The sequence below is a fragment of the Penicillium rubens genome (genome assembly GCF_028828025.1).
Source record: "Penicillium rubens strain IBT 27055 chromosome Unknown utg000003l_segment0_segment0, whole genome shotgun sequence".
Taxonomy (NCBI): Eukaryota; Fungi; Ascomycota; class Eurotiomycetes; order Eurotiales; family Aspergillaceae; genus Penicillium; species Penicillium rubens.
This window is the reverse complement of record NW_026890601.1, coordinates 1,337,329-1,355,260: the sequence shown is the minus strand read 5'-3', so window position 1 is coordinate 1,355,260 and position 17,932 is coordinate 1,337,329. Positions and strand designations below refer to the sequence as shown.

General features: G+C 51.9%; 8 protein-coding genes across 8 annotated transcripts; 6 read left to right on the top strand and 2 right to left on the bottom strand.

The window, feature by feature from the left end:
* Window positions 1–1,610: 1,610 nt before the first annotated feature.
* N7525_006704 (putative C6 finger domain protein) lies at window positions 1,611–3,601 on the top strand (the record flags this gene model as incomplete). The annotated part of the gene is made up of 2 exons (XM_002567208.1): window positions 1,611–2,348; window positions 2,414–3,601. 2 exons carry the CDS (start codon window positions 1,611–1,613, stop codon window positions 3,599–3,601), a joined length of 1,926 nt encoding a protein of 641 aa, XP_002567254.1.
* A 900-nt stretch (window positions 3,602–4,501) lies between these two features.
* Window positions 4,502–6,241, top strand: N7525_006703 (putative DNA-directed RNA polymerase III RPC4; the record flags this gene model as incomplete). Its single annotated transcript, XM_002567207.1, has 1 exon — window positions 4,502–6,241. The coding sequence occupies one exon, from the start codon at window positions 4,502–4,504 to the stop codon at window positions 6,239–6,241; it is 1,740 nt and encodes a 579-aa protein (XP_002567253.1).
* Window positions 6,242–6,697: 456 nt separating this feature from the next.
* On the top strand, window positions 6,698–8,026 carry N7525_006702 (uncharacterized protein; the record flags this gene model as incomplete). The annotated part of the gene is made up of 1 exon (XM_002567206.1): window positions 6,698–8,026. One exon carries the CDS (start codon window positions 6,698–6,700, stop codon window positions 8,024–8,026), a length of 1,329 nt encoding a protein of 442 aa, XP_002567252.1.
* A 1,161-nt stretch (window positions 8,027–9,187) lies between these two features.
* N7525_006701 (uncharacterized protein) lies at window positions 9,188–9,499 on the top strand (the record flags this gene model as incomplete). Its single annotated transcript, XM_002567204.1, has 1 exon — window positions 9,188–9,499. The coding sequence occupies one exon, from the start codon at window positions 9,188–9,190 to the stop codon at window positions 9,497–9,499; it is 312 nt and encodes a 103-aa protein (XP_002567250.1).
* Window positions 9,500–10,403: 904 nt separating this feature from the next.
* On the top strand, window positions 10,404–11,213 carry N7525_006700 (uncharacterized protein; the record flags this gene model as incomplete). Its single annotated transcript, XM_002567203.2, has 2 exons — window positions 10,404–10,527; window positions 10,681–11,213. The coding sequence occupies 2 exons, from the start codon at window positions 10,404–10,406 to the stop codon at window positions 11,211–11,213; spliced, it is 657 nt and encodes a 218-aa protein (XP_002567249.1).
* A 202-nt stretch (window positions 11,214–11,415) lies between these two features.
* N7525_006699 (FluC/FEX family fluoride channel) lies at window positions 11,416–12,654 on the bottom strand (the record flags this gene model as incomplete). The annotated part of the gene is made up of 1 exon (XM_002567202.1): window positions 11,416–12,654. One exon carries the CDS (start codon window positions 12,652–12,654, stop codon window positions 11,416–11,418), a length of 1,239 nt encoding a protein of 412 aa, XP_002567248.1.
* A 192-nt stretch (window positions 12,655–12,846) lies between these two features.
* On the top strand, window positions 12,847–13,883 carry N7525_006698 (uracil phosphoribosyltransferase; the record flags this gene model as incomplete). The annotated part of the gene is made up of 3 exons (XM_002567201.1): window positions 12,847–13,020; window positions 13,088–13,187; window positions 13,450–13,883. The coding sequence occupies 3 exons, from the start codon at window positions 12,847–12,849 to the stop codon at window positions 13,881–13,883; spliced, it is 708 nt and encodes a 235-aa protein (XP_002567247.1).
* An 833-nt stretch (window positions 13,884–14,716) lies between these two features.
* On the bottom strand, window positions 14,717–17,160 carry N7525_006697 (C2H2-type zinc finger protein; the record flags this gene model as incomplete). The annotated part of the gene is made up of 3 exons (XM_002567200.1): window positions 14,717–14,858; window positions 14,912–16,964; window positions 17,028–17,160. The coding sequence occupies 3 exons, from the start codon at window positions 17,158–17,160 to the stop codon at window positions 14,717–14,719; spliced, it is 2,328 nt and encodes a 775-aa protein (XP_002567246.1).
* Between the last annotated feature and the right edge of the window lie 772 nt (window positions 17,161–17,932).

Sequence of the window (17,932 nt, the reverse complement as noted above, 5' to 3'; positions counted from 1 at the left end):
CCAGAGAGTCATGCGATATCATGAAAGGGGTTATCTTGGGAATTGAAATGGTTTGCTTCTCTCGACATCCTTTCGGTTGAGTATAAATATCCAAGTCCGGTCCTAAAGGCGGATCAGCAAAACGTCTATCAATCACCCCTACCTCGGCGATTTTGATATTAGACCATATTATAAGTGTCGCGATATCTAGTATTTTCCAATCCGCATAGTAAATGAGCAATGCGACAAAGGCGTGGTGGGAAAATGACTGGATAATGTCATTTCTGTCCAAGCGCACACCTCCACAACAGTACCCAAAAAAAGGGTATGGATTGCTACGTGGTCAAGCTAGAAACTAGCTGCAAGCCCATGAATCTATTGGGCGCTGTTTCTTTATCTTGTTCTGCGCCCTTAGCCCTCGATACCCTGGACACTTGTGGCGACAGAGGTACCTAAGCTACCTGCTTTGTGTGAAGCGCTGCATCCTCCCAACAGTCCTAGATAGCCCACACTCGCTTACACTTCATCCCCGAAGATTCGAATGTCGGATTATATTCTCAATTTCGTACATCCTATGCAAAAAGGAGGGTTAGACAAAGTGCTCCGTCACTCGGCGCAATGGCATCCGGCTTGCGACAGCTTTTGCGCCTTTGCGAAAAGATACAGCATTGGGATGGTTTCACACATAGTTATTTTTTTCGATGCATAGAATAGTTGCAAATCGACTGAATATTGTATATAGATTCGTTAATTCCACGGAATGTGATGGCTGCTTCGATGGGCGCCGGAAGCGCAAATCGCCATGTCACCGACCCAGGCAGGCCGTTTTCTCGCTTTAGGTGAAACCATCGTACGCACCCACCTCAACCTTCTTCCTTCCATCCAACAACCCCTCGAACAAATCGCCATCAGTGCTGTCAAAAGTATAGGGTATGTATCTCTACTCTTGTTCAATCCCATTTTTCACTCCCCTGAACCCGTTTCATTCCTGGAGATGCCATCGCTGACATAGCCTCATCGCTTCGTAGAATCGACAATCCCCTCTCGACCTCGACCGAACCTATCCTTCGCCCCTTCGCTCTGTCTTGAACAATCCAGGTATCTGCGATACTGGAGTATTCTGTTTGAGTTGAATTAGGTGTGTTCAAGCCTCTCTCCATTCTTTTCCAGATCCTCTCGCTTGCTTCCCCCCAAACCCGCTCCCAAGGTCGGCCGGACTCGGTTAGCGACACATTCGTCCATCATCCTCCAAGACAAAACTCATCCTTATTGTATATTCGAGCACTTGGAACCCCATTGTGTTAACCTCTGTGGTCTGCTTTCCTTTAGGTTGCCCACGTTTACCCTTTTGATTCGCTTCCGGCTCTTGCGACTGCAGATTCCCCTCCCACCTCCACCGAAGGTTTTCTTCGACAGTTTCTATACATAAAGACCCGGGGGTGGTTCATCCACCAGCCTGATATTTCGAATTCAACAATTGTGGTAGGTTTGATGGATTCTTCCCTCTACACGTGCCCTTCCTCTGTGTCTTGCCATGGATCACATTCCCGCCCTCTACGGCACACAAGCAGTGGGTTGATGCAGTCTTTGGTATAGCAGTGGAGTATTCCTCAAATTTGGAACACTTTGATATGCAAGCGGTTCAGCATGAAGGGCTTTCTGGCCTGGTCGAGCAATCAGGTCTGGCAGACTCTGCCACTGTAGCTCGAGACCTGTCGCTCAAAGGCCCAGCACCCAAGAACGTCGCCTTTGAGTTGCTTCTCGATGAGAACTCCAAAGTCCGAGCTCGCATTCCGATGCGCGTTCAGATCTATCCTCATGACACCACAGACTCGATCGTCACCACGGTCAAAAATTTCTATGGAATATATGACGGTACTGCCAGTGGGGTCAGCTTCGAGGATGAACATGGGACCACCCTCATCGCAAGGTACGAGAATCTCAAGAACAATAGGACTGTATACGTGCGAGTCATTCCCATCCAACCATATGGGGATCACTTCTATAACGGTTTCAATGTCGAGCCTCGCAAGCGGCCCAGTCTGGCAGAGCCTTTCCAGATGGTAGATGGAACTGCGCCATTGGACCAGCCATCACGCCCAGCTTCTCGACTTGCAAGGAAGCGCAGCACCTCTCCGTCTAACCGGAGTCTCCGCAGCGCTTCTCAGCACAAGCCTCCCTCCCGCGCGGGTAACAAAAGCCGGACGTCGAGCAGCCATGGAGGTTTCCATGATGATGATGATGACTATAGCGATACCGAGAGCGCTTATGCTCGCAGGGCTCGCAATGAGCTTTTTGCTAGCTCTGATATCAGCATGGAGAATATACTACAAGATGGTCGTCGGAAACGACCCAAGTTCGATAGCTCTGTGAGTGACTCATGCCGGACTTGTCTTGTGCTAAAGACTGTCACTAACCAATATGTTCCCCTTAGGAGCTCCCCCTGTTCGTTCCTCCCCAAGTGCCCCTCACTACCTCCACCTCCTCTATCTCTCCCCAACGCCGGTCAATTGGTCAGGAAGGCGCTGGGTCGCCTTTCGCACGCCCACCGCAACGCCCGTATAGCTATCAACATGCGCTTCCATCGCCGCAAAGCTATGGTCACAGCGAATATGGCCACTCGGGGCGCAATACGATTTATGCGACTCCCGTGGTTCCGGACTATGGAAATCGCATGCGCGACACGGGAGCCTATAACAACTCGGGTAGCCGAGTGAGTGGTCCAGGTGTATTGCCCACACCTGACCCTACTATTGCAAGCTGCATCTCCGATGAGGATGTGGCGATGCAATTGATACGTTTAGGCGATGCGTCCAATTTCTCTCATGGACGCACCTCTGCCTCGACAATGGACGATGCCTTCAGTGGTGCCGCTGAGGCTGCCTCGTCCACTGGTGCTACCAGCGATGGGGAAGACTTTAGCGAGGACGAGGATGACTTGCCAGCTCGTCGCCAGAGGCTGGACTCAAGCCCAATGCTGCCGCCGGGGACCATCAAGCGCCACCTCAAGGGCTTGGATGACATCCTTCCCAGTGCCGATAGCAGCGACCACAGCTCTGATGGTGCAGATGATGGTATCAAAAGTGAAGCTGAGGAGGATATCCTTTACAAGGAGTTTGCACCCAAGGCAAAGAAGCCGAAGAGCCGCCCCACATCCTTCAAGGTTCGCAGCCAGAAGCCTGCACCTGCGAAAACGAACAAAAGTAAGACTGCTATGTCCGCTCCTCGCAAATCATCCGAGAAGTCAGCTGCGCCTGTTCCACCTCTCAGCCCGGCGTCTTCCCGAAAGGTCTCCGGGGGCTCGGTCAACTTCCAGCACCAGCTCGGTGCGGATGAGGAAGACCTTTCTACCAAGCCTCGCTGCCAGCGGTGCCGCAAGAGCAAGAAGGGCTGTGACCGCCAGCGCCCCTGTGGACGTTGCAAGGATGCAGGCATTGGACTTGACGGCTGTCTCAGTGAGGATGAGGGCAATGGTCGCAAAGGGCGTTACGGTCGCCATATGGGTGTCCCCGTGAAGAAGAACGGGGAAGAACTGGATGAAGACGAGGAGTTTTCATTAACGCCTGCGACCCCTCCTATCTCTTCGTCTGTAGCAGACAAGAATAAGAAGCGGAAGCGCTAGTGGAGCTGCAGGTCGCGATTGCTCCCACTATCTCTAAGCGCCGCACTGTTTCGCACCTCCGATCTTCTTCGTGACCATGGGATCTCTCATTCATCTTACCATCCTCACTATGGGCCAATGTCATCCGCCCTCACTCTCTCATTTCGCCTTCTTCTGGCTATCACCAGAGACAGTCCTTATACTAGCATACTACCACCATTTGCCCTTCTCACTACACATTCCCTTCTCTGGTTTACAAGCCATGCTTCCTCCATTATACACTGCCAAGCGGTTGATCTGTTGTTGTTGTGTCCCTTCGGCGTCTTAGTGTTTCTGCGGGCTATATGCTTCTTGTCACATCCACTCATTCATTCGGAATCAATGCTACTGGGTTATTTATCATTGTCTATGTCGGTTTCATGTGTGTGGTGTACGGTCGGCTAGTAGTGGGAGTATTATATACTTCCGAGGGAGAGCTAGGTCAAAGCGTGGCAAGTTGTAGAAGATGTGCCGATCTTGCTTTATTTCGTCTTCTTGGTAGTCATGGATTCAATGGAAGGATTTCAATTTTCTATTGCGCACTCCAATCTTCCAAAATTCCATTTAGTATCGTCATAGGCCTGCACAGTATAATGTCGATCAGCATGGCGGGATGAGTCACCTGACACGGGCGGTGTGATTGGGCCCCGCAACTTTTTGTGAAGAGCTCAACTTTGTCGAACTTCAAAACGCTCGCATTTCTGTTACGAAACGGCGCTTTGCTCATTTCAAGTCGCGTTTCCGTGTGTTACCGGTACAGAACCTAGTTATTCCAACGCCGAGTGTGCATATAACGCGGTGCGCAACCGATATCCTCTACACGAACTTTTCTCCCACCGCCCAGCAAGCCGCATTCAGCGCCTTGTCTGAAAAGCGACGACAATGCCTCCCAAAGCCGCCTCTCGTGGAAGCGCCCGTGGAGGGGCCGCCAACCGCGGTGCTCGATCTGACACAACCACTCCGACTCCCGCTGGCGGGGGCGCTGCGCAAAATGCTCCCACAGCAACCGGCGCGCCCGGTCCTGCGAGTCGAGCCTCGGTGCAACGGCTTCAATCACTGAACAAACGCACTCCTTCCGGTAGCATCCCACCCAGCAGTCGGCCCCCGTCAGTGCTCGGTGGTGAGCCTCCCAAACCAGTCTTGAAACACAAACCGAAGGCCGTTGGGCGTCGCAGCAAGCAGGAGCGAGATGAAATAGAGAGACTTGAACAAGAACGGCACAATGAGCGTCTTAAGGAGGCTGCCGCTATTCAGCGAGGCCGTGGTGGTACTGCTCGCCGTGCTGGGTTCCGTGGCCGTGGAGGACCCATGGCCATGGGAATGAGTGGATTTGGTGGACGAGGCGGCAAGCGAGGCCGTGGTGGCTTTGGCGGCGGAGGTGGAGGTGGAGGTGGAGGCGGAGGATATGGGGGAGGCTCTGGCGGGGCAGGCTCAGGATACAATCGATCTGGCCTCACTGGGGCCAACCGCGGGCGCGCATACGACTCTTCGGATGACGAAGAGAATGAACTCCGTGTCAGCATCGATCATATCAACCTCGATAGCGACGAAGAGGATTGGGATACGCCGAAGGATATCAAGGGCAAGCAACCCAGCAGGTCGAGGGGCGGGCTTCGCCCTGTCCGCCTTGAGCGGCATGAACACGAGGAAAGAGTCGTCAGCGTCAACATGGAGTCTAGCACAAGTAGAACTGCCGATCTCCGCAAAAAGGCTGAGAAGGAGAAAGCTGCGAAGGATGTCGGCCGTACACCTACCAAGGTCAAAACTGAACCTCAAGATGACGACACAACTATGCCGGATGCTATTCCACACGCAGATGATGACGACTTCCTCCCGGAGCATAACGTGCGTGTGCGCTCAGCTCAGAGTATGAGTCCAACAAAGAGGAGTACAACAGAACTACGATCGACTCAAATCACGCCTGAACCCGAAATACTAGACCCACGAAGCCTACTTCACACTAAAGAGGAAATCGACGAATATGACCGACACATGGAAGATTTGGCTATCATCAGGGATCTTCTTGTTCCCAAGGATTCAAAGAAGGCCAACACGGAAGCAGAAACCGCCGAAGGAGCTACCGAAAGTAAACCCGCCGCAGTGGAAGGACAGGAAGATAACCAAACGAACGAAGAGAAGGAAGAAGAAAAGGAGGACGAAAACCCTCTACATGGCCAAATGTTCCTCATGCAATTCCCACCGATGACTCCCTACCTCAGAGTCGCCGGTTCCGCCCAAGACAACCAACATCAAGCCACAGCCGCAACTGCACCTCCCCAGAACGAGATCAAGCGCGAAGCTGGCGATGACGTGGAGATCCTGGACAACACCAAACCAGTCGAATCAAAAGACAACAGCGTCATCACAGCCGGCCAACCATGGACTCTTCCCACAGGCCGTGTTGGCAAATTGAACGTACACGAGTCAGGCCGTGTGACCCTAGACTGGGGTGGAATCAGTATGGAGTTGGATCGTGGAGCACCGGTTGGCTTCGTCCAGGAAGCTGTCATCTTGTCAAAGGCGCCACCGGAGCCGGAGGAAGACACAGCAAAACATGTTTGGTCTATGGGCCAATTGTCGGGCAAGTTCACAGTCACACCGAACTGGGATGAGATGCTTTGAACCCTCTATCCAAGGTCCCTTATTATGAACGGAAAAAAATTCGAGCGAACTTGTTACAGCCATCCTTTTTGCTATGAACTTGACAACCACGTAAACTTGATAGACAAGGGTATTTGTTCCTTTTCCTCCTAAAGGATATAACCTGCAACCCCAATGGATTATGTAGTGATAATCACAAGAGATGAAAACTTTCCGTTCGAACGTGTAGTCACGTGACCATACTTGTTTGTGCAGCCCGGGAATCAAGGCACTAATAATGCCAAGGCCTAACTATCCACGAAGTTTGCTTGCGCGCTTCGAGTTCAAAGTATTTGACCACCATTACATCCTCCATGCCCAAGAGCAACTACGGTCGAGGGCAAGCCACAACTAGGCTCAATTCAACTGCACGCGTTTCCCTCTACAATGCCTGCATAGGCCAAATCAAGTGTCTCCGGTACTACACGAACGTTCGCCATGTCGCTGCGTCCTCTTGGATATCAATGCAACATATCCTATGCGCAATTCTTCCGCAATGGATCGCAAACAGGACATAATATAACGCAACGCCTAAGATCCTTTTCTAAGCTGCGCGACACCCATTGCACACATCGCTGGTCTGCGACAAGTCCACACCATGCCAACAAAGCTTCGCTTTCGCTACGGAGCTTGCTCAGTGATCTCTTGAGACCTGAACACACTCTACGGTCCCAAGGCAAGGGACCATGGACTCAACAATGTCGCCACGAGACTTCTGCGGCCAAAGAACCGGAACTCTGCGTGCACTGCGGTGGGAGAACTATCCCCAAGGCCAGAAGACATGTCGAACCTGGTAACCATTCCAGCGGCTGGCACTGCAAATCGTGTATTCGGAACATCCGTATTCATGGCCATCTACCAAATGAGGAACAGCTTGCAGCGATCAATCAGCGGAGACTGGCCAGGGCGTGTGGAGAGGCAAGCAAAATGAGTCCGTGCAGGCACTGCGGCGAGATGACTGCTCCGAGAAGTAGCCGTAAATTCATTGATCCGAATAACCCTTCTGCTGGGTTTCATTGCCGGACATGCGTTCGACATGTCAACTACCACGGTAACCTTCCAACCGAGCAAGATCTCGCAGCGCTCAAGTACCGCAAACAGATACGGAATAGGCGCACTCTTACCGCCTCAAAAACCACTGCATCAGACAATTCGAAGGAAGAGCCCATGCCCCACGGCCCTTCCGGGTCCCCCGGCAGTCCCGAGTCTCCCAAACAGATGAAACAGAGCCGTGGTGAATACCCCTGCGTTCACTGTGGTGACATAACGGCCTCCAGCCGCAAACGTAGGCTTGTTGAACCCCGGAATCCCGCGGCAGGTTACTATTGCCAGCCATGCACACGGTCCCTACTTGTAACAGACACCTTGCCCAGCACCGTCAAAATTGCAGCGCTCCGAAAGCTCAGAGCGACGCGTATGCAAAGCAGTCCCCGAGTTTTGAAAAGCCCCTGTGTCCACTGCGGTGACATCACTATCCCCAGCAAGCGCCGACTTGTTGAATTGAAGAACCCTCAATCCGGGTATTACTGCCGCGCCTGTGCGGACTGTTTAACCCAAACCAATTCCCTACCCAGCGAGATACGTCTTGCTGTTCGCAGAGCGCGAGAGCAGGCCAGGCTGAGAAACTTACAGGCCAGTCTATCTAAAGAGTCGAAGTCCCCGGTCTCTCCGCAGGACGGAGAAGCTACACCAACACATACGCCCACGGACAACACCGCAAAGACTTGCACGCACTGCAAAGCCGACGAAAACATGTCGAGCCCCTGAATCTTTGAGTATTGGGCGTTTTAATCTGAACGGCCCATTTTTGAGACTGGGTGAACTTTTGCGCAGGGACAGCGAGAACAAAATCCCGGGCTTCGCATTTCGAGCGGATACACGTATCAAGGCTGCTGGATGGTTTGCTTGTTACGAATGCAACTACCGCATCCTCGGAGCTCTACCCAGTATTGGAAAATCGATGGTTCATCCTTTGACCTGGTTCATGATGCCAAGAGCAAGGGTTCTAAATATCTTGATTTTGGTATCGCCCATACATGCGCGTCGTCATCCTGCCTGCGGGGCGTGCTCGTCTATTCGCTCGAATTTCGCGTCTGCATTGACGATCATTTGTGGCGCTGTCCGTTAAGCTTCAGGATTGGAGCTATAATTAGATCTTCACGGTATGCGATTTTATTGTATTTAGAGTATGGACTACGTACTCCGTATGCTATAAATGCATACGTGAAGATGAAGATGCAATTATTGAATCACCCTCACAGCAAATTAAAGGATTTTAAAGAATAAATAAACACCGGATAGCCTCAGACACGGGAAACCGGGTAACCAATCAGAGCCCACATAATTCAGGGACAGGCCCCACTTGTGGACGGCCCAGGGACTCTGGGCCAAAGAGAGCCAAAGGAAGCCAAAGAGCGGCTCGGCCAATCAAGCCCTCGTTCTGACTGGCTTCATCTTGATTTTCCCTTAATCTCCCTTCCCCCCCCCCCCCTGGGCTGTTTCGGTTTTTCGAGGGTTGACTTTTTCTTCTTCGTTTTCTCTTTCAATCCTCCTCTACGGCTAAGAGTGAGTTGGATTCTGACAATTGAGAGAGTCAAGGCGAAACGCCCCGGACACTCCCCTCTCCCGTGTTTGGCCCCCTATTCCCCCGGTTGCCTGACTGCGACAATTCCAACACAGCAACCCACTCGAACTTTTAGTGGCATGTTCTGAGACCATCGCAACTTATATTCGTGAGACTCGTCTGAGTGACATCGCCACTTTCAATCTCTCCACCTCCATCTGCAGCACTGTTGCCTCGCCAACTCCAGACCCCCGTCCCACGACCCGCACCAGCCAGCTTGGCGTTGCTTGTTCCTCATAGGCAACAACGCAAAGCATTTGCGCGCCAGTCGGTTCCCATTGTATACATCTATAACTCTCTCCACAATGAAGCCATCCAACTTCCTGGCCTTCCTGGCCCCGGCCGCCGTCCTCGCCGACTCACAACAACCCGTCGCAGGCGCTAGCCTCTCCTCCGACTTTGCGCACAACTCGCCTGCTGTCTCATTACCGGAAATTTCTCCGCGGGAACAGTTCGCTCCATTCGCGGAACGCGACCTGCCGTCCGATGAGATGCGCATGCTCGCTGCTCGCTATGTCCTCCAAGCGCGCAGTGAGGGTTCCCTTGGCCAGACCCCGTGGATTGGCATGGCTATTGGGTTGACATTTACTGCTCTGGCGGCTGTAATGCTCGGGTGATGGTTGGCCTGGATTGCTTTGAACCGAACCACAGCTTGCGATTCTTTCGATACATACCTTTTTTTTTTTTTCCCACCTCAACCCTACTTCTTCTCTTGACACGACACGTGAAACGCCGGGCACCGCTGGAACTTTGTTATCTTTTACTCCGCTCGACATATTTCTGCGACCCTTCATCTTCATCTTCATTTTTCTACGGTCTTTTGCAGCGGATTTTTACCATTTTTGTCTATTTTTGCATCCATGGCCTTGTGTTCTGGCGTGGTATTGAATCTTTGAGCCTCCCTTTTTTTTCAGCTATTGCATTCCCCGACTTGCTGAGCTACTTTGTGTACTTGGTACTGTTGGGAGTATAGAGTTGCATGTTGTACGCATGTTGTACATGATACCTTTTTGTTTCTGATGCAGATTCTCCCATTGGTACGGAGTACATGGGATTTACCTAATTAGTATATATAGATATGTCCAATACGAACTGATTATACATTTTTACTTTGATTGCTTTTCTTTCGACTCTATGTTCGTTGGTCTACGCCTCTTTAATGGACTCGGACTTGGGGATGGGTTTCTTTGTTGCTCGAGATTCAGAGTTTCGCCCTCAAAGAAAAGGTATGTTCTGATCTTCCTTCTTACTGTGCTATTGGTTCGAGGTTCGAAAGGAACCTCCTTTTCTTTTCTCTTTTCCATGTTGACTGCAGGTCAGCAAACCCACTGCCATAACTAAGTAGACACCTGGGGAGCTGTCAGATTCCTGCACTGCGCTCCACATTGATTCATTCTTTGATTTCCTTCATCAAGCTCTCTTCTACATACCATTTGGAAGAGAGATCTTTCGTCTTGGTAGAAGTGGGTATATACCATCGCTACACTCGGCTCAAAAGAGAAATATTCTACAGACCTCATCATGGCCTCGGACGAATACCCACCTTACATCCCGATGCCCTCGCTCGGCCACGAGCTAGGGCTAATGTTCGGCTTCTTGTCTCTCTGTATAGTGGTTATGGGTGCATATGTTGCTCTCTGGCGTGGTGAGCTATCCTCCAATTTTCATCTGTATCTCTATATCGACACAAAAATTTACAAATCCGACTGTGGCCATATAAGACAACATGCACAGACACATTCAATCCCCTAATACCAATTGTGACCAAAAACTACATTACTCTAACAACCAATCCCAGTATCCCAAACGCGCCTAGACGCCCAAGACCTCGCACGCCGCAAAGCCTTCCGAAACAAGAACCCAGCCATAGGAACAACGACTTCCATAACAGCAGGCCGGAGCCGAAGTCCTATTAAAGACACAACAGTCACCCCAACCCCCAAAACAGCCGCACAAGAAAAAATGCTCGACCGCGTCGTCCTGCCCGAGAACCGTGCCGAGCTACCAGTCCACGGGATGGAGATGTACACGACGAAGGGGAATGCGAGCATATCGCAGATCAGGAGTCCGCTTGGTCAGTCTATGCTTAGTCCTGTTAGCCCTGTCAGTCCGCTTGGGAGTGGCGGGCTTGCGGGTAGGGCTGTTGGTTCTATTAGTCCGGTTGGGGGTGGGATTGCGCTTGAGTCTATTGTTGGAATGGCGTTGGAAGGGGGAAGGAGTTTGGGTCAGGGCCCTTTTCGTGATGGGTTTCGGTCGGCGAGCCCTGCGAGGAGGTTTGGGGGTGGGAGTGGCCCGGCTGTTGAGATTGGGCCTGCGCCTAGTCGGGAGTAGGGCTAGGGTTTATTATGATGCTATATGTTATGTTGTATGGGGGCTAGGAGCGGAATTAGGGCGTTGGGGTTGGGGTTGATGCTTTGGGGCAATTTTGATATTGTCTGTAGGGAATAACTTGTCTATTCCCTCTTTCTATAATTATTATTTTGATCCCTCTTGCCTATAGTTTACATTATATCGTACACCAGCCGCTCCAGATCTATCCACACACAGGCTCGGCAAACCCACGCGTCCACAACAACGAGCCCATGATGACAACCAAAAACCCAAGCGCGACAAGCACACTGGCACTTCCATACAAATACGAATGGCGCCGATGAGCCAGTCCTTTCAACTCAGCAACCCAAGTACTGATAGTAGTCGTGCTCCCGCAGAATCCATCCATAACACCCTGCAGCACCTGGCAACCCGTTAGAGCAGCAGGAACCACCGCGCCAAGACCACTAACATGCTGCAAGTCATAGCAAAGGCCCTCGATGATAGTGCCAAAGATATTAACTGCAAACGTGCCCAGCGGAAAGGTCGGAATCCTGCTATTCAGGTGCAGCGATACATAGAACCGAAGGAGACAACCAAGCGGCGCAAAGACAAGAGCGAACACCGCCCGGCCGCGCCACACATCCGGGCCATTATGTCGGTCTGGCGGCCAGATGGCCAGGAACACAGCTCCAAGCCAACATCCCCAGGCAAGCACGACCACAACACGGTCGAGGACTCGTCGCGTGAATGCAAAGGGTACGGTGGGTGTCACACGCGTTAAAGCCAGCGCAAGATGCGCGCCGACGATAAGCGCCGATAGGCTCAGCGACACGGTGAGTATAATCACAGCGACCAGCGCCATGAAGCTATACCCGCCATTGCGGGAGGCGATGTGGGATCCAGTAGGTAGCGACGGATCGGGGAGGGCGTTTACCAGGGCGAGGAAGACGTCGCGCATAAAGGACGAGAAGGAGGTGAAGCAACCGCAGAACCCGGTCGTTAGACCAATATACAGCGGGATGGTCTTCTTCACAGCCAGGTGGTTCTTGTTCCTAATCTTGGGCTCGATCTCGACTGCGTCCGGGGCTGGTTCTTTCGCTGATTTCTGGCCCCACTCCTCGCGGAAGAGATTCTGGTCTTCGCTCAGAAACCCCATTACCAGGCTTCCGCCTACATTCGCCCATAGCACCCCTGTCACGACGGGGGCGCCTGTGTAGAATGTCAGTGCCTGTAAGCCTAGGCGGGCTAGGGTGCCCAGGAGCGAGAAAAAGATCAGATAGGAGACGGTGTAGATGTGGGTTGCGTGTTTGGAGAGGGGCTGCGCAGCAGATGCAGGTGGTGCAGGTGCTGCGTGGTCACCCGAATTTGGACATGATTCGTTTAGATTTGTTTGTTGGGCCTCTCTTAAAGGGTAGTTGTTGTATTCTGAGGGATGGTCCTCTTCGGTAGTTGATGGCATTGCCGTTCAACGGAGTAGGAAAGAGAAAAGGCCAAGAAATCGGAGACCGGAGATCAGGTGGAGTCCGATAAGATTAGCGCCTGGTCGTTTTGTATATGAGGGGAAGAAGATAACAGGCCTGCTTTGTCTTTGCTTTGCTTTCTTCTTCTTCTTCCTCTTCTATTCTCTTCGTAACCTCCTCTGCACTCCATCATGTCTCTTCCACCAAATGTCCACGTCTCCTCCCACCCCTGTCTCCAAGCCAAGCTCTCCCTAATCCGCTCATCTTCCACCACCCCTCGTGAGACAAGAGGCTTAGTCCATGACATTGCCAATATTCTAGGCGTGGAAGCCTTCTCGGGTCTCAAGTCGGTCAAAACAGGGACGGTAAATAGATCCCTAAGACTAAGATCCATCAAACGCTACCATTAGATCACCTAACAATCCTTCCCAGGACACCACTCCCCTCGGAATCGAGTATGAAACCCAGGGCATTGACCCAGCAGACCTAGCTCTAGTGCCAATCCTCCGATCTGGCCTAGGAATGGTTGATGGTGAGTGATTCTCAATCTATTCGCATAACCCCTTCAAGCCAACACTGCAACTGTAACCCATATTACTCCCTGCAATGCTACCTTATTACTCTTCTACTCCCCAATTTCCTGTCCAATATCGAATCCCCAATACCGCGGTTGCGGTTGCAGTTACAATTCCATTCGCATTTACAGCTTATCTCCCCTATCACCATTCCCCCCAGCCTTATCCCCCACTCCTAACCCGTCCACGGGTCCAAACCCCGCTTACACAACCCCACAGCCCTAAACGACCTCCTCCCAACCCCGGTCCCAGTCTACCACCTGGGCCTGTTCCGCGAAAAGGTCTCTCTCCAGCCTGTAGAGTACTACAACAACCTCCCCTTCCACCGGTCGCAACTCTCGCCGGCCTCGCCAGCTTCTTTGAATCCCACTACCAACACCGCAGCTGCAAGCCTGGCTGTGCTGCTGGACCCGGTTATCGCTACTGGCGCCACGGCCGAGGCGGCGATCCAGTTGCTGCGCGATTGGGGCGTGAAGAAGGTTATTATGCTTAGCTTGCTTGCTTCGGAAGAGGGGGTTAAGCGGGCTGCGGGGACTTGGGGTGATGTTGAAGTTTGGGTTGGTGCTATTGATAAGGGTGTTGATGAGAAAGGCATGATCGTGCCTGGTATTGGGGATATTGGCGACCGATTATTTGTTGCTGTTGGGAAGTAGTTTTTGGCACTATGAGCATCAAAGCATGACTGTTTCGGGCTTGGATAGTACCTAGGTACAGATGGTTATTTACCTATTACTACAACTACAAACTGGCTATAGATCATCAAGGCTACGAACTACAATTCAAGTCTACAATGGAGTGGGTAGGAAAGAGGTTGTCCCCGCCAGATAATTCATCGATAACGTATAGTACATGGAAATGGCATAAAAACATGTGCAGGTGAAACAAATGCGAAAATATTCAAAGCAATGCTGAGCGTAAAAAGCATAAAAATCAAAAGACGGGGTTGCAAAGGCGCGCAGGCAATTAACATCAAATACAGCGGCTGGAAACCAACCAAAGAAGCAGAGGAAAATGTCAAGATATGGAAAAAAGAATCAAGAAAGAAAGCAAGAAAGAAAACAACGCGAACGCATGAAATATCAAAAGGTATCGAAAGCACAAAAGCAGATGGACGGGGGGGCACGATTAGGGGTTAGTATGAACCATAAAGTCAAACTCCTCGGAGTGCGAAAGTACACACAGGACCAGCCAGGTGTCGAAGACGGAAAGCAGAAACACCACACTGGACTCCCTGGTGTAAGAACAGGGGAAATGCAAAAGAAAATAGCAAAAAAAATAGCAAAAGACTAGGAACCACCGAGAGGGATATCAGAAGGCGAAGTATTCCAGAAAAGCCCAACACCCCGCCTGCCCACTGGCATGTCCAGTCCTGATCCGAAAGTGTCCCAATGAAAGCGTCCAACAAATGAGAGTAAGAAATCAAAAAATGGAAATTTCAAGAAAAAGCAGAGAAAGCAAATCAACTCAAGGAGATTGAGAAGAAAATTTAATACGCGGTACCGACGCTAGCAAGCGACTTGGTTGGCACAGCATGGATCGGCTGATCCTTGGCAACACGGAGAGAATCTTCGTAGCCGACCAAAGCCTGGGAGTGGAGCTTGAATGATTCGCCCATCAACTTGGTGATTCTGTAAAGCGGTTAATTATTTGGTCATCAAAGGGAAAATAGATCAAAACTTACCCCCAGACAACCACGCCGTCTAGGATGTTACCCCATACACGGGCGACGGTGGAACTGAGTTTGCCAAAGGCGTCGATGGCATCATCGTCAAAAAGATTTCGGACCTTGTTGTAGAGGGCCAATTCAGCCTCAGTCGCCGGCTCATCGTCATGTTCCAGGCGGTAGAGCCAGAGGCTCAGAATGACCATCAAATCCAGGCCGCAGAGAGGGTGCTCAACGCTCCAGTTGGTAGCGGAGGTCTTTGCAACCCAATTGATGCCCTGGATGGCGGCGATCTCGATGCATTCGAAACATTGTTGGATAACCTTATTCATCTCCTGCGAGCGCTTGACCTTCTCGCGAGCGACGGTCATGGCAGCCGCCACCTCGTATGATGAGTGGTACCGCATGGCCTCCTGGATGGACTTAAGGTCAACTTCCAGGCGGGCGCGGGTGTTGCGGTAGACCGCCATCGAGTTGAAGATCAAGGGATGACCCTTCTGAGGAGTGCTAAGCGGGACCACAATTGTTTCCGGTTCGCAAACCTCAAGGGAGTTCTCCCAGGTCTCGAGGGCCAGGCGCAGCTTGTATTCGGTAACCACATCTTGGAGCGCCTCAAAGCTGCGCTTATGGCTCCAAACTTGCAGGAACAGGGCGTTGATGAGAACACGAGTGGCAAAAGCACTGTAGCGGGTCTGTTCGCCCTGGAAAAGGAAGTCGTGGGCCTCACGCACAGTCAAGGCGCTCGAAACCGTGCCACGGCGCCAAGTTTCATCATCAGCCGCGTCCAAGTTCCAGAGGGACTCGGACGACGGGAGTTCCAAGTCGTCAAACTCGTCGAAGCTCATCGCGGGAGTGTGGTTGAATGTGAGCGTCAACATGCCGAAGAAAATGTACACGGCGAAATATGTACGACGGCAGGATTCATCCTCGATCCACTCTTCGCGCGATGGTGGGACGTTCTGGCGAGCCTGGGTCCGCAACTTGAGCTGGTATCGATTGCCGGCGACCATGTTGGCCAGGAGACTTTTGATCGAGCAAGTCCATTCAAGGCCCTTCGGGTCACCGCTCCAGCTCTCAAATACCATGTTCAACAAAGTGGCCTGCATCAATGACAAGGGGCACTTGCGGGAATCGAAGTTGTCCTTGTGTTGTAGGAATTGGTTGACGAGGACCTTGGAGCCGACGTGGAGCATGAAAGCGTGCTCGCGCTCGAAAGTGTAGAGAGCACCAATCGATAAAACTGCAAGCAAAAGTGGTGCGGGGACTTGGGCAGGCTTGAAGGATTCCTGGTGCAGGAATGGCAAGTGAGGGTGATACAGGTTAAAGTAGGTGGACAAATACCGGTTCAGCGCAACCGTGGAAGGAAGCTGGAAAGTATCGGGAAGCGCACCAAGGCTGTCTGATCCCTGGACCCTGTCCACTACATAGTTGCGTTCCATCTCGTTGGCGAGCTGAGGAGCCTTGGGAAGAGTCAGCGCTTGACTAGGGCCAGGTGAACGACGGTAGTTAACCGGGCTAACGGGACCAGTCATCGAGGGGTAGGGAGACAGAGCATTCGGAGTAGAGTGCCCAGACATAGGCAGCGAGTTGGACATGAGAACGTCCCCAACAGGGCCATGGCGATCGACGAGGGTGGGCATTGACCCCGGTTCCGCGGGGGAGACAAGCGTGTCCCAGGGCATCTGGGGCAGAGTGGCGTTGCCCGAGAGGTAGGGCTCGAAGGAGCCGCGTCCTGGCGAAAGCGATTCGGAACGCTCGGAGACCTGACCGGTCGCCGCTGCTGCAGCCTTATGTTGGAAATCTGTCATCAACATGGCTGCAGTTTCAAGGTCGACCATACCATCGTTGCTGCTTGCCTCGATCTGCTCCAGCGTCGTCGGGTCAACGGTGACCGACGGCTGAGCCGGGGCAGATGAGTTTTTCTGAACCCCTCCACCACGTCTCCGCCCCTCTGCGACCAGGGGAATTCCGCCGTCCTTAGCGTGAACAGTTCGATCATGTCGCAGAAGAAGATCGCGACGGACAAAGGTACTGCGGCATTTTAAGCACTTGAAGGGTCTTTCTTTCGTGTCTATATTTTCGAGTCAATCAGAGGGGGAACAACGCGCGACAGGGGACTTTGTCTAAATCTTACGTGAGCGCTCATGCCGACTGCGATGTTCACTTCTGCTAAAGGCGCGGTTGCAAAATTGGCATTTGTATTTCTTCTCTGGAGCCGATGTTTTCTTGGCCGGTGAGTTGGCCGTCCCAGGTGCGGAAGGAGCCATGTGTGCGGGTTGTCTCTTAGAGAAAGAGCGAAAGTGGCGGTGGTATTGACCCCTGGGTAAGCTCGCACCGGTTCTGTAGGCGTGTCGACGACAGGAGTTCGTTGGGATGTCTGATCATTCCTTGAGCGGGGGAAGTGGAAGTAAAGGGTATTGAGATAGTGGTGTCCAGCCACAAGTAGGAAATATTAAAGAGCAAACGCTGTTAAAATAAAAAAAAAGAAGGGCGGGATGATCAACCGCGATTAGATGTGGGAAGGGGAGGGGAAGAAGAGAGGGGAAGGAGGATGAGGAGAATAAGAAGGAATTTGGGATTTCGAAATCGGGTTTTTGGTTTTTGGGGGGGGGGGGGGGGGGGGTTGGAGGGGAGGGGACTGAGGAAGGGAGGGGGAAAAAAAGGACGTGGGCCTAAGCTGATCGCTTACTTACGCGTTGAAGCAAAGACCCGTGGACCACCCGGGCAACAGAGGGGGTGCAAAAGCGGGACCGATCACAGCTAAAATGGCTTTCAAAGGGAAATCAAAGAGAACTATTACCCAGCCCCCTCTCCGGCCACGCACCATTCATTCCTTTAACCACTCACTTTTCTCGTCGAATTGTGTCTTCCCCCCCCCTTTCTGTTTCTTTACGATGCACATTACCGTACGAAATCGACACGTAATTATCCCAAAAAAGCCCTATAGATTTGTCCTGATCGTAAGCCCACATGGTTCAACTTTGTTTTCCCCCTTGGATCTTTATTAGATAATTAAACACTACATTGTCGATCATTTAT